Consider the following 15,159-nt stretch of genomic DNA (forward strand, 5'->3'; position numbering starts at 1 on the left):
TTGCTAGATCAAGTCTGAGTGGTGGCTTTAGATCAGATCTCTCACAGACACCCAGTTAAAGTGGATGATAGTAAAATAATGCAATAACTGAGCAGTTTTCCAAGCTGAGCAACCTCACAACCTCTAGACTTCAGTAGTAGGGATGCCCCTAGAACCAGTAGAGAATTTAGTCCCATTTTTTCCCCTCTCAGTGCTGCCTCACTTTTGCAGGCACACAGTCCAGCAGAAAATCAGTGCTACCCCCAGAGTAATAAACAATCCACTGCTGACAGCTGGGCTGTTACACACTCAGCCTCTGCTGAAAAGGTACTGCAATGCAGAGGTAGCAAACTAAGGCAAAATCAGAGGAGTTAAATGAGAAATGTATGAAGAATAATGTCCTTCATTGTTTTGTTATTCTTTTAAGTATGGGAGGAAGGTTTGATGATGGAAGATAAACTCTCACTGCCACATGACTAGTTAATGTCAGCTTCAGAGAACAGAGATCCACAGCCACTACTATAAAATGTCTGTTAACACTTCTCTCATTTAATATATAGCAAGTATTCTTGCTGCCAGCCTCATGAGAACTGCTAAGAAGCAGTGACTAAACTGCTTCTAAACCTAGAGATGGCTGCTACAGCACAAGTTTGAGGTACTCAGGCAGGCAGAACAGAGAATCCTGTGCTGCTGCCCTGTGTGACATTTGATCCACTGCTAGCAGCATTTCTGTTTCCAGGGAGTCCAAGGCTGGTACTTGTCACCAGCCAGATGCCATGAAGGGCACTGCCACCCCAGGATAATTCACTGGTGGTTTCAGTGACTGCCTGATTATTGTCTTCAGTGTAAATCACATGGCCCCTAAATGATGGCTGAAAAACACAGCTGATGTGCAAGGACACTGAGCAGCTCTCCATATTTCCAGAGGTATAAATATGGAGTGCCTCACTCTTACAGAAACTGGTATTTACCAAGAAAGGGACCACATTCTGCAAAAAGGGATGCTAAACTGCCTTTCAGGGCCAGCTTAAAACAGGAAACCTTCAAAGCCACACATGGCCTGACAGAGCTGGCAGTGCCTACTCTACAGTGCTTGCCATTGCCACATTTGACAGTGACAAAACCACCACAAGGTCCATCTCTATCCTCTAACTTAAAATCCAGGCACTGCTTTGCAGAGCTGAGTGTATCCTTCAGAAGAACACATCAGGCCCAAGATAAAAGGCAAGATGTTTCTAGGGAAGAAATGGCATCATGCAAATGAGAGGCAGAGCATTCACAGACGACCTTGCCCAAACTTTTGCAGACACAGCACTCTGTGTTCTGAAGAAGATAAACAGGACACAGTGTCTCAAGAAAAAGGCTCAGCTGCTGCCTCTGCCACTGCCTCAGTGTGACCATGGGCATGGTTTGCTTCATCTCTGCAGATGCTTGTAACAGCCAGGAGAGCTGCAATGCTGATTTGATATTACAAGGTTTACAAGGGGATATTCATTAATATCAAGTTCTGAGGCTCCTGATAGGAATCAGCAGAATGGGGAACATCAGGAAAGTTTTTTCACTTCTAAAAACCCTTTCCCAGCAAAACTAAGAAGCCAATATAACCCAAATTTAGTCTTTCCTCTAGGAGGGCTGACACAGAGGATAGACAAGTAACATTTTTAGCACCTGCCTATGGTAAAGTTGTTGAACTTTTCAAATAGTGCCAATTTTAAATTCCCATACTGTCAATCAGGCTGTCAATATGCATGAATATTCAATAGTGTCAGTGTTTGGGAGCATATTAATAAAAAAATCTCACAACACCATCAAACAGCAAGGCCAGCTACTCACTGAGAAAAAGGAAGAGCTGTTCCACAGGATGAGCAGGCAATACCTGCACAGTCCCTCCAGCCTAGCAGGTGTACAAAATTTTGGGGATTAGGTTTTACAGTTTTACAGTCACACTTACCAGGAGGAACAGGTAGCTCAGCAAAATTCACTTTTCTCCCTGCCTTATGGGCTCTTATGGCATCTTGGTATTGCTGCAATCAAAGGCACTCAGTAAGACATAAAATAGAGCTGACTGTGAATTAGCAATCATCTGTATTTAACCAGCATAAACACTGCACAAGAGTCAGTATTTTACTACAATATGTGCATTGTCCCCATTTCTTCCTCCGAATGCTTTCCAGCTTCCCCACTGGGACCTCTTTTCAAACAGACCGACAATACACAAATTATTTCAGCCTTGAAAAAGTCTTCAGCAAGAGAACTAACTCAAAAGGCTTTGCTGGATGCAAGGAGCCACAGTCCAGCTGTACCTTGGCTATCCTGTCGTGCATCCTGCCCTTGCGATCGTCCCCGCTGGCCCTGGCCTGGGCTGCTGCTGCCCGGTACCGCTCCAGCCGCTGCTGCAGCGCCTCCAGCACCGTCCTGGGCTGCTGCAGGGACTCTGCAACACACAAAATGCCACAGCATGGAGATTTCAGAACACACAGGCTGCTGGCTCCTCCCCTTCTTCAGAGAACAGCACTGCAAAGCTTCACTATGAACACTGCTGTTAGAAAGTTCATTAACTTTTACTTCCATCACTGATCCAGAACAAAAGCACATTGGATCAGCAGCAAGCAATACTCATGAACATCAGCCAGGTTTACTCACTCCAGCTGCAGTTCAGTGGGAGAGGTCAGACCTTAAAGGGCTTCCCAGCTGTGCTATTTTCATGATTTATTACATGTGTAGTGCATGGCTAGCAGGAGACCTGTGATGATTTGAGTGATTAAGCAAATGCCTAACAGAGACTTAAAGTTTCATCATATTGAGATATTTGATGGTGCTGGGAGGTCAATTAAGGCGTCATTGATGACTTTTAGGATTTGGTGGTTTTTACAAAGATTGAGGGCCATTGTTTGTTTCTGTATGTGGACATGAAATGCAAAAGTCCTACCTGAAGCTTCTTGGGTCTGAGGTTCAGGTGTTGCAAGATCCTGGGAACTTCCCACTCGAGGTGGTACTTTTTGCTTGGATGCATCTTGTACATGTCCTAAGCTTTCAAGATCTGCAAAGCAGGGAAAGCAGGAAGTTTCACAACATGTTCCACACACAGCAATTACTGCTGCATGTCACTCAGAAAACCTTCAATTTGATCATATTATCTTCCTGAAAGCTTTCTGGCTTCCAAACAGTATCTCTACAACTAGATAAGTCTAAGGTTCCCATTATCTACAGAAAATGCTTTATAAGAGAAAATCTCAAATGCTGATTTAATTTTGGTTAGGGCTGCTTGAGGGGGAAAAAAAAAGTAAAAGCAGTTCAAGTATTCTAAGAATTCTCTCCCCAAAATATAACTTGGTATCTTGGCAGATGGAAAGAGTGAACAAGTCTGCTAATTGACTAAAATATTCTAGTAACAAAAGATGTGCTGGAAAAGGGAAGAAACTCATATCATCTATTCAGAAACTCCAGTTTCTGGTACTGTGTAACAGAAAACTACAAGATTATTTGCTGCAAAAATCTTGCACTTTTTAAGGCAAGGTTATGCCCTGGGTGAAGCTCCTCTGCAATGGCATTTAGTGATCAGTAACTTGAGTCATGACTCTCATGATTTACTGAAATAATCTGTCATTTAGTGTCTTAGAATAAAATAATAAAAACATAAAACTCTCTCTTACCAGGACTGAGGTATCTTTAATATTGATAACTTGCTTTAAAAATCAGACTTTAGTGCACTGCAATCTGTTAATCTGAATGTCATGCATTTTAGTTGAAGCACATAACACCATCAAACATTACAGTAAATTTTAAGAATGTGCCATTATCCTTCTTTCCCTTCCACTTCAAATACTGGCAGCTATTACCTACACTTAGAAAACCCAGAATATGAGACATCAATACTTGTTGGAACTTGTAATTCAGAGAGTAACTGCCAAATAAGTAATGATACCTCACTTCTCCTCATTGGTCTTGATTAGAGTGTGAACATGCAGTGAGCCTCAGTCCTAAACAATCTCCAGTTCTTTTAATAGCTTTGCAACCAAATGCAGAATCATTCCATTAAAGCACAGAAAGACTTCTGAAAAGGTTTCCTGAAGACAAAGCCTTACCCTGAGGAGATGGAGGCATATTCTGGAGGTCTATTGGCTGCCCACTGTCCAAAGCTTCCAACACCACATTGAATTTCTAACACAGAAAAAAACAAAAGGTCTATTCTGGTCTGTCCAAGACCTGCCAGCTGCCACAGTCAGTATGTGACATTTAATGTATATGGGTACAGCACAGGGTATGTTCAACATTTGGGATTTCTTGAGTGCATACCTTGCCTGCCCTCATGTATTCCTTTGCCTTCTCCAGGTCCCCTTGCTGCTTGGCTTTTAGAGCTGCTAATTTATACTCCTTCTGCCTCATCAGCAGGATTGCTCGTGTGCTGCTGTGCTGGGCGTCTGGGAGAATGAGACAATGCTGAGACTGACACAGAGCATGCAAGATTTGCATCCCTTGCTACATCCATCTATGCAAAGCCACATTTGTCCCCTTGTGCTGTAAGTCACAACAGCCATCTTACAAACATCCTTCTTCCAGAAGTCCTATCTAACACAACAATTCCACTTTTCCCAATTTAAAGAAAAAACAAAAGGTCTTTAAGTCAGTATCTCGAACTCTTTAAAGGCTGGAATTCCACATGTCAAATAATGAAGGAGAAACTGAAGCACAGGAGAAGATAAGAATACTGATCCAGTGCACAGAAGAGCTCTAAAACAATAACTGATTCCACTGCCAGAAACTCAGCATTCCATGGACAACTCTGAGACATTCAGCTGCGAAGTTCCAACATAAGCAGTGCTTTGCTACACTCAGCACACACATCAGGGAAGATGCAACATTAAAACAGGGTTACAACTGCTCCTCTCTCAGACCACAGTACCTGTTTCCACAGCAGGATCAGCAGCAGCACGACCTTGCAGAGACTCTGATTCCAAATGATCCCTTGCCTCAGGAGAAGCCTTCTGCTCATCATCTGCAGCACAGTCAGCTTTATTCTCTGGTGAACCTCCTGAATCCTCTAGCTCAACTCCCATGGCTTGAGGTACACAAGAAGAACTCTTTCCTGTTGCAACAGGAGGTGGCATTTCTTCCTCATTGATTTTTTTGCCTTTCTTCACTGCAGCCAGCATGGTTTCCAGTGTCTGGCACAGAAAGAACAACAGAGCCAACAGGCATTTTCATCAAACATGTTACCAGCACAAGATCATTAAAAGACAAATTCATCCCCTTACACATGACAGGCTCTGTCACACACACCACACAGACTGCTGCCCTTCAGCTCCCTGCTCTTCTGCAAGGAGAGAGAACTTCAGTGCCAGTGAAAGGTGTCCAGATACCAGAGCAAAGGCCCTGTTACCCAAACCAGGTAACTGCAGGTACCTCAGCACCCAGAATTATTGGGGAGTTGATGTGATCCACTCAGCTTTGTCACAGAAAGTCACCAAAGAAGCCATTTACACCAACTGTAGATGGATTTTGTGAATCTTTCAAATGTAATAAAATATGCTATTCTGAAATGCCACTGCCTACATGGATCCAGGGAAGGAAGGGCTCTGCAAACCTATTTAATGTAATGAGAAAAATCATTAAATACTAATAAAGGAAATGGAGCTTCAGCTCACCACCTATGGTAAGGACATCTCACCATCTCTAACTTGGGTTAACTGCTGCTCATTTTTTAAAAACCCCTCCTCTTCCCCAAGTATTACCTTCCTCAGTATTTTTATTTTTTAAATTTAATTTGAGGTTCAGACAAAAGATCACCATGCACTTCAAGCCAAAACAAAAGTTTTACTTCTTTTATCTTCCAAAGAAACTGAAATGGAAGCACAGAAAGACAACAACAACAAAATCTCATCAGTGCCAGAATCACTGCTGGGTTTTTTTTAGCTGTGGCATTGTTTGTTCTACTGAGTAACAGTGGCAGAGATACTTTGAAATGAATGCATGTGATACTGGGGTTGAGACCAGCAAGCCATAGGCAGCTCCCTATCCTCCATGTGGGGGTGACAGACTGAGGTTAAAGTTCAGTTCAAAAAGTTCAAGAACTACATAGAAGAGAGGACTCTACACCATTTGTTGACATGTAATTTTGCTAATACAGTAGCTGTGAGCTGTGAAGTGAGATCTGGTCTATTATCCTGTTACACTGCTTAGGCACTGGGAAACTCCCCACCCTGAGAAATAAAGGAAGTGGCACAGTGCACTTAGCTCATGACTGGATGGAATAGCTGGTTTGCCCATCCCTGTGGCTCTCTGAAAGGCCAGGTGCTTTTGTGTACACTCCTGTCAGGGCTGGCAGGCAGTGGACACACACAGGGAAATCTTTCTTGTGCTTTTTCTTCCCCAAGTTTGGCCTCAATTGTTCCCTTTGTACCCCAAGACAGCCAGTGAGCCATTACATCCTGCCCCAGTGCACAGCCCTGAGCTGTTCAGCTTTGCTGCTGCCTGAGGTGATGCAGGAGAGCTGCTGAAAGCCACGGGGAGAGAAAGGCCCTGCCCAGCAGTAAACAAGCACTGCAGCTCACTGCAAGCACGCCACCTGCCTGGAACATGAGAGGCTGGAGAGACTGCTCTTTGCTGCAGCTCTTAATTGCCTTCATCAAAAATCCTGCTCTATTCCTTTTCAAGCACAGCCAACACACTCAGGGAAAGGCACCACCTCCCTTTGTCTGACAGAAGTGAGTGGAAGGTGAGTACCTAAGGGATGGCAGCAGTGATGAACTGCAAGGTGTATGTGCTAGGAAAACTCCTAAACTTTGCTTTAAGGTAGCACTGAGCAGTCACCACAGGTCAAATTCAGATCCAGGCAGCTGGGTTTAACTTCAGCATGCACCACAAACCCTCCCTCCAGCTATCACCTGGCAAATTCAACAGAAACAAAGCTCAAAAGGCAGCTGAAGCCACACCTTATCTGTGTGTTTGCCATATCAGGTGGCTAGTCAGTAACAACAAACGTTTTTACAGCAACACCAGGCAGCACATGAAAATTTCATTTCCTGTCAGCAAACTCAGCCAGCTGGGAGGAGCACCCTTCAGAGAGCTGGCTTTGCTCAGCCTCACTCACCCTGGTGATCCCCACTCACCTTGAGGCCCCTCTCGTAGCGCCGCACTTTGGCGCTCTCCCCCGAGTGCCGCGCGTTGGAAATGGCCGTCCTGTAGTCAGCAATCCTGGCCTGCAGCGTCTGCTGCAGCTCACTGCTAACAGCAGGAAGTGAGGAGGTCTCAGAAAAAACAATAAAACAAATCAAGAAAACTTATTTCATCCAGCCAGACGAGTTTTCCCACCGCACTGAAAAGCAAACACTCCTCTTCTACACACACACACACTGCTGTGAACAGAGTGCAGGAAGGAACAGCCCTGAAACAGAGCAGGGTTTGTGCTGGGCTAACGGGCCCTGCATCCACCTCTGGCTCTCTCAAAAGCCTCACAGAGAAGAATGGGTGGAGAGACTTGGGAAACTCTCACTCACAGAGTAATTGGAGCCATGTGGTCGGTGAGTAGGTGAGGAGAACACTGAAGCCTCTCAAACCCCGCACAACAGAGGGTGTGAAGAGGTATTTTGGCACAAATCTTGACTTATTCTTTTCTTATTTTTAAACTATGCTAGTTTGCTCCCTTCTGGGCTTCAACCTGGTTTTACAACAAGAGCTCTTTTTCCTCCTCCTACAGCCTGGAATTAGTTCAGTGACAAAAGCAGCCTAAGCAAAGTCATGAGCAGCTACTTAGAAACTCTCCACAGCCACAGAGACCCTGCAGATGGCTCCTGATGTAATTATTGCCATTATCTCTATAGAAACCCTCTCAATCCCATTTACTAACAGGCCCAGTGTACAAGGCACTGTTGTACAAGGCACACAAGGAATCTGTGGCACACAACAGAAATATGCAGTGACCGAATAAAGGATTTGACTGCATGAGGACTGACAAATTTAAGCTGAGACAGATAATGCTACTGAGAAAAACCCTAAAACTATTGAGTTATACCATGTCTCACAATTTCAGCACACTGCTCAATATTCTTAGGGAGAAGATACAAACTCTGGAAGCCTGCACTGCAGTCTGCATGCTCCTATGTATAATGAGGGACAAGACAAGCTTGTGTCCAATTGTTTACCTCTTCAATTCTATGCTAACATCAGAATTCACCCTTTGAACAAAGCAAAAGGATCACCTGCACTCATACAGCACTGCTTTCCTTGGAGGAAACAGCAACAGTAGTTTTTTCTTCCCTGGAAGACAAGGCCTCCCCAGATGCTTGACAATGACCCTCATACAAGCCAAGTGACAACAGTGATTCAGCAAAACTCAGAAACATGAAGCTCATTCCTACCTGTGACTGCAGTTCAGGTAGCTCGGCTTCTGCTTCAGCTGGGGATGGCTCTGTTGCTGTCATTTCATCCTCACAGCTTTCTGCCTCACCTTCTTCCCCCAGAACTTCTTGTAACTCTGCCTAAGGTAAAAGTAAGAGCCAACAAAAGGCATTTCCTCAAAATCCTCTCTGTCCTCAAAAGAAAAAAATAAAATCAAGTCCAAAGTGTCAAAAGTTTGAATGGATCTTGAACCCAAGTTAAGAGTCTGAAGATCTTCTATCCCAGAATTTTAAAATTCAATTTTATTTTTTATTATTAATTTAAACTGGTTCCAGATACTACTGAAAAGGCACCCTGCAGCCCCAGGATCACCACACAAGCTTGTGGCTGAGGATCTGAAGCTGGAGAAGTTCAGAGAAATACTTTTACAAAGATTATGCAAACCTAAATTTCAAATTTCCAAAAAGCCTCTACTAGCCATGGCAGTCAAAACTACTGCTTACACTCCTTCCCTAAACCCTGCCAGTGAGATGAGTCACTGAAACAACAAAGACTTTCTTGAGGTGCTCTCTCAGGCCAAAGCACTGCTTGAAGCAGTAGCAAAATGGTGGCAGACAGCACTTCAGGGAGACAGTCCCTGGCTGTCCTTCCCCACGACATGGAATGGGATTCCTGCTCTTCCCTCAATGCTCTAAGTCCCCCACATATATCAATGTTAGGAAACTCTCTTACTCTGCTGTGCAGGGGGATGGATCCTGCACAGACTTGCATCTAATGGTGCTTTTGCAATATTTTAGCTTCTCACCAGAAAGTTAACAGACATTTTTGCTAAATGCAGTTCTGTTAAAAAAAAATACAAAAAATACATACTAAAACTCTTTGCTAATAGTTATGCATACCAGCAGGTCTGTATCCTTCTCCAAGTCCTCATCATCTGCATCCTCCTCTTCATTCAGGTCCTTCATACACTCTGCAGCCATCTTTTCAATATGATCCATGGGCAGAGGAGCTGTAAAAGGAAATCCCAAGGAGCCATAAATCCTAAGGAACAGTTATACCCAGTTAACACTGGGTATAAATCCTGAAGGAACTGCTACCAGCTGAAAGAACAGTGCCCTCCCCTCTTGTTCCCAATTTATTGCACAGTGTTGGAGGTAACTGAGAGCATACTGATGGGTAAAGGGCAGAGGCTGGGAAGTGAGCAGCCAGAAGAGCAGCACTGGTGTTTCTGCTGTGACACTTGAGGCAGGCAGTAAGCCACTTGCACATTTTCTGCACTGCTGTCTCGTGATGATGAGATTAAGCCTTTTCCAAATTTTTCTTGGCTCCTTCATTTTGCAATTTTGTTTCTGGTCTTCAACCTGGAAACTCTACTCAACTCCTCATTGCTGAGTTCTCATCTGTGCTTCATCCTGTGCCAACCACATCTTCTAAACTATCAACTTCCTCCACATGCTCTCCAAGGTGAGGTTGTTTGCCCACAAATCCCAATGGTCCATGTAAATGCCTCTGATACTTCCCTATGCAGACTCATGACTGTGACTCACCAGTGGCAGTAAAAGCTGCAGAAAATACAGATCTGCAGGACAGAGCTTTATAGTCAGTTTCAATGGATCCCACTCCCTGCATTTGCTGAATCAGCTGAAAATTAACCCAGGTACTAAACTGTTTCTGTTCAAATAATCCAACTGACCCCATGGGTGCTTCGGTATTTGTATCAAACATGCTGCTCGTAAGTTTGACCCTTAGCAAAACTTGGACTGCAGGCCATACCCAAAGGCAACTGGCTGTGCAGAAAACTGCAGCAGAGGCAGAAAACCTAATCAAGCCTCCTCAGATGGTTTTTCAGCTCTAATCCTGTGCAGCAAGATGAGGCCACAATTTCAGACACGTGAGTGGCTGCCCAGCTGGCACTTATCAGAGACAGCAGGGATCTCTGGGCTTAAGATGTTCCAACAGTGCAGCTTTTGCTGGAGGAGGAGGAGACCATTCCCCCACACCCATCAGAGCTCCAGGATGTAATCCAGGAGGGAATTACAGCACCTGGTGCTCAGCCAAGACCCAAGCACATGAGTTGCACTGGATCCCTTTTTCCTGCCCTTTCCCAGACAGGATCTGCTTCTCCCCAGTCCCCACAGCTCCTCCTCTCAGGCAGATGGAGACCTGCCTGCATCCTGGGCCAGGTCTCAGGAGTGCCCAGAGCCAGCTGCTCATCCTCCATGAGCTTCTAACCAAACCCACACACTTCCAATTCTAACAGGAAAACAGAATAGCTGCACAGTGCTTTGGAAAATCCTTTTTTAACCACACATTTAGAAGGCACAGAACATGATAGGCATAGTAAATGTTAATTTTGCACTGCCTGAAGTTTTATTTTCCTCTTATGAATAAAAAGACCAAAACAACAAAATAAATGACATGACAGTGAGAGGGATGAAAAACTGATAACAATTCAAGAGCTCCTGATACACAGATTCACCCTCAAAACATCATCCTGCAGGCTTTAGCCATGAGTAACCTATGTCCAATGGCAGAAGTTCTGCTATTATGCCTATTTGCACAATTGTGCTTATTAGCTTTAAGAGTTCACTAAAATTTTGAAATGTGGAGAGTGGAAATGATTTAGAATTTAGTTTCAGATCAAACTTGTCCTTTGTCTGTCATCAACCACTGTGTTTATAGAGTTGTCTTGTCTAAACATTACAAAATTCTTCATTCCCCTGCTGCTCTGTGTGAAGCCCCTTCAAATATTACAGGGCAATGACTGCAGAGCTGCAAATAAGGCTGTAGGTGCACTATCCCCTCCTTCCTGCACCTGCTCACACACCTGTAGGTCCCCTTTTCCTTTCCCCAGCTCTCAGGCAGGCAGCAAACCTGGTTCAGCTGAAAGCTGCCACAAGAACTCAGGTTTATTTTGGCAGAGGAGCTCCTGAGGCAGCTCAGCCTGCAGCTCCACAAACACAGACGTGCTCAGAGGCAGAGCATGCTCACTGAGGGGCCCTCACAGCAGCAGCAGCAGCAGCAGCCTTGGCTCATGGCAGATTGCAGCCTGTAAACCACTGCAGAGCTGGGCAAACACCACCAGACAAAACTAACAGCATTAAGAATGGTAACAGTCCATTCCAAGAGACACTGTAACCTGCATAACACAAGCTACAGGATTCTCCAAGTGACTGCATCAGTATCTGCCTCTGAAAATGGCATTCAGTTTTGGTTACAGACTCCCAAGTAACTAAAAATATAATGTTCATTATGTAAATTCACCCTTCAAACAAAAACACAAGAACAACCACATGACAAACAACCCACCCTCCACAAGAAACATCATTTCCCCTCTAAAATCATCTAGCGCCTACTACACCTTTTTATGACTTCATATGCTAAAAAAGCATATCTTAATTTAGTCATTAAATGGGCCAGCCACCAGAGATCTTTTTCATACATCTACAAGAGCATCAACAGAAAAAAACTTTTACATTGTTTGTGGAGTAACAAATTAAACCTTTCAAAGTAAAGGAAAGAGCAGTTGCAAATTCAGTTTCTACCATTGATAGAGAAACCATTTTAGATAAATTTAAAGATTTTTTTAGATCAATTTAACAAAGTTAAATTAAATTCAGATACTTTAACTTACTTTTCACCTTTGGTTTTGGTTTTCCTTCTTTCACTTTTCCTCCTGTGATAGCAGCAAGCTCTGCCTCAAGGTCTCCATCATCCTCACCTTCCTCTGCAGCCAGCAGCATCTCTTCAGGATTGAAATCCACAAACAGCCCCAGCTGGAGCCAAGGGAAAATAACAGTACAGAATAATAAAATACCCTACTCAGAACAAAGATAAACCCAAAAACATTACACTGCATGGATTATTTAGACATTTTCACCATTCTGAATCCTGATCATTTTTTTACAGCCCACTATCACACCACCTGTATTACCACGACAATGCATCCAGGCACCCATAACTGGTGTAAGGTACATAAATCTTAACACCCCACAAGTATCCCTTTAAAACTCTACACAAACCATTTCTTAAAATCAATCCTGTTTAACAGTCTGACATAACAAGGTAGAGTAAAATGCTTGTTTTACTGAGCCTCATGGAGCAGATAGCATCAGGGAAGTTCAGGGCAGTGCCTCCCTAACAGCTAAGCTAAAAAACATTCACTCATGGCTCACACACAACAGGTCTGACATGTGCACACTGCACTGACTTCACCCTTGTCTCTTGAAGAAGCTACATTTATAAACACAGAACTGTTCTGTCTTCTTCTCACATCAGTTTTTAAATCTCAGAAATAAACATAGCCATTAAAACCCAGCAATGCCCACACTGCAATGGAAAACCATCAGAACTGGCTGGCACAGATCATCAGCTGAGAGATAACATCTCAGGGAACAGCATTAATAACAGTAATCAGGATATGGCAGTAGGGGTTAGCACTCTCTTGTGGCAAAACATTCCAAAGCACAGCAAAGGAATCTCTGGGGTCTTAGTCCAAAAGGTATCATTTTAAAATACCATTTCATCACTGTTTTTGTGTTTCTGGTTAAGATACTAACTGCCCCAGGAAAATAAAATTATCTTAAGTATGCTAAGACTTTTTATGAACATGAATGAACAGAATTAGATTCATCCTATGAAGAAGGTGAGGCTTTCCTCAGACTTTTCCAAAGCACAAGCCCTTATTGATCCCCCCATGGCCAAGGAGGCAGCACTTCAGCTTCTGTCCAGCACAGGAAAAAACATCAGCTGTCATTATTCTGAGGGTCAGCAATCTCCCTCTGTCCTGAGGATCTGAAGTGCTGCAAGAAGCTGCCTGTCAGTTTATAAATTAATGTGAGTAATAGTTGTTTTTTTTAAACCCAGCAGGAATCAAAGTGCTGGTGGCTACTGCCCTGAAAGATTCTGTGCCCCTCTCTGGACCATTTTATAATCCCAATCTTTCACCAATGTGCAGAACAGATGAGGAGCACACAGGACCTGTTCATTACCACACTGCAAGGGTGGACAGTGAAGCAATTGCAGCAAGCACAGAAGTCAAGAACACAATTCAGCAGTTCCAGCTCCAAGTCCAAACCCATTCAAAAAGGAACATTTCCAATGAAATTAGCAGTACTGAAGCAATGTTAATAAAACAGAAAAAGTTATGGAAAGCTTGCAGTTGATACACTTCACAACAAAAAACCATTTTAAATTGAATTAATTTGAAAGCAAACAAGCCATTTGCTTCAAGAGACACTTATCTATGATGTAAGACAGGCTGAATAATTAACTGTATTGAATTAGGAATTAGTAAAAGATGTTAATCAGATCCTTGAATTACTCTCTGTCTTTTCAGAGCGAGGTTTCTTTTTTTTTCCCCAGAAGGAGGAAAATTATTTTCACCTTTTATCTTCTCCCCTGCTCAGACAAACTAAGTTATACACTGTCTGTCTCCCAGAGAAATGCAAACTTTCACACCGGAGCCATGGTGACAGTATGGATCACTAACTACAGCATTCTGCCTCCAGTATGAGAACACTGGATCCTAAGAAATCACCAAAGAGAACACCTTAGCTATTTCCTCTGTTCTAATAGCCTGTTACAATCCCTTTTCACATTCCTCTACTTTCTTACCAGTTATTCCACCTGTTACTTCCCTCAGTTCTTCAAAGGTTTCTGAAATTCCATTCTCATTCTAACATATTAATTAACTCTAACTACACTGTTTTCCCCTCAGTTTTCTACCCAGAATTTTGCCTTGACTGTATTTCTAATTTGACACGGTCGCCTGACTTGCTACACCCGCCAACCATGACTAATTATTGTTTCTCTCCACAAGACTGCTGAAACTCCATCCAAAGGTACATAAGTATGGAAAAAAACCCTCAACACACAGACACAGCTAAACTCACTTTTATCTACAGGAAAGGGGCACATCAGTTTATCTGTTACATGAAAATGACTATACAAAGGGAAATTAAAATTAACTGTCTCTTGTTTAGCATCTTAATATTCTCCCATATACGTCCCTTATTTTGTTACCTGATATTCTGCTATTCTTATTTCTGTTTTCTCAGAGATATAAGGAAAGCCTCCACAGAGTCACTGAAGTTATTATTAAATCTCAACATAGCTGGGCTAAGAAAATACTGTAAGCATGAGTCATGAGGTCTCATGCAAAGATTACAGCATTACAACACTGTGCCTTCCCTGCAAGACCTCCACAGCTGCCTATCAGATATTTACTCGAAGAAGAAGGCATTAAAGACGGAAGGAAAACAGGCACCACACAATCTAATTTTCCCCATGATCCTGCAATGCTATTACCACATGGGAGACTCTGCAGGAAAACAGCAGCGAGAGGTCTGAGCGAGACCATCCCGAGGAGCAGAGGGAGTGGGAGGTTTCCCTGCCTGCTCTGCCACCACATCTCCCTGGCCCTTCGCCCTCCTTACCTGCTTTGCAACTGCAGCTCCCTGGCCCTTTGCCTGAGGGCTCTTTTTAGGTCTTCTGCCAAGCATGTTGGTTCATGAATTTCAGAGGGCTGTGTCTCTGTAGGACTGAGAGCACACGGAACTTAAAGTCAGCGCCTGCCCGTGCCAAGGCAAAGCCCGCCGGACGGAGGCGGGCGGCGCGACCCCGCCGCTTCCCCGGCTCTCCCTCAGAGCGCTCCCCGCCGTGAGGGCAGCGGGGGCAGCGCCGCGGGACGCGCTCCGCGGGCCCAGGGAGCCCGGCCCGGCCGCGCCCGCGCTCCTCCCGGGCGGCTCGGCAGGACCCGGCGGGCAGGGCCGGCTGCGGGCGCTCCCCGGCCGGAGCAGGGAGGGACCGCGGGGGCGATGGGCCGGGAGCCGCGAGAAAAAC

General features: G+C 44.1%; 1 protein-coding gene across 1 annotated transcript in view; it reads right to left on the reverse strand.

The window, feature by feature from the left end:
• The window catches only part of CC2D1B (coiled-coil and C2 domain containing 1B), a 28,001-nt gene that overhangs the window by 12,750 nt on the left and 92 nt on the right, over positions 1–15,159 (reverse strand). Inside the window, exons 2-12 of the mRNA XM_063166113.1 lie at positions 14,754–14,858; positions 11,951–12,092; positions 9,216–9,325; positions 8,337–8,456; positions 7,089–7,226; positions 4,883–5,144; positions 4,276–4,400; positions 4,065–4,140; positions 2,909–3,019; positions 2,283–2,413; positions 1,931–2,003 (exon numbers count right to left, since the gene is read on the reverse strand). Coding sequence (XP_063022183.1) covers positions 1,931–2,003; positions 2,283–2,413; positions 2,909–3,019; positions 4,065–4,140; positions 4,276–4,400; positions 4,883–5,144; positions 7,089–7,226; positions 8,337–8,456; positions 9,216–9,325; positions 11,951–12,092; positions 14,754–14,819 — 1,354 coding nt within the window. The 5' untranslated portion in view covers positions 14,820–14,858. The remainder of the gene's footprint in view (positions 1–1,930; positions 2,004–2,282; positions 2,414–2,908; positions 3,020–4,064; positions 4,141–4,275; positions 4,401–4,882; positions 5,145–7,088; positions 7,227–8,336; positions 8,457–9,215; positions 9,326–11,950; positions 12,093–14,753; positions 14,859–15,159) is intronic.

The sequence above is a fragment of the Melospiza melodia genome, chromosome 11, assembly GCF_035770615.1.
Source record: "Melospiza melodia melodia isolate bMelMel2 chromosome 11, bMelMel2.pri, whole genome shotgun sequence".
In the NCBI taxonomy this organism is placed as follows: Eukaryota; Metazoa; Chordata; class Aves; order Passeriformes; family Passerellidae; genus Melospiza; species Melospiza melodia.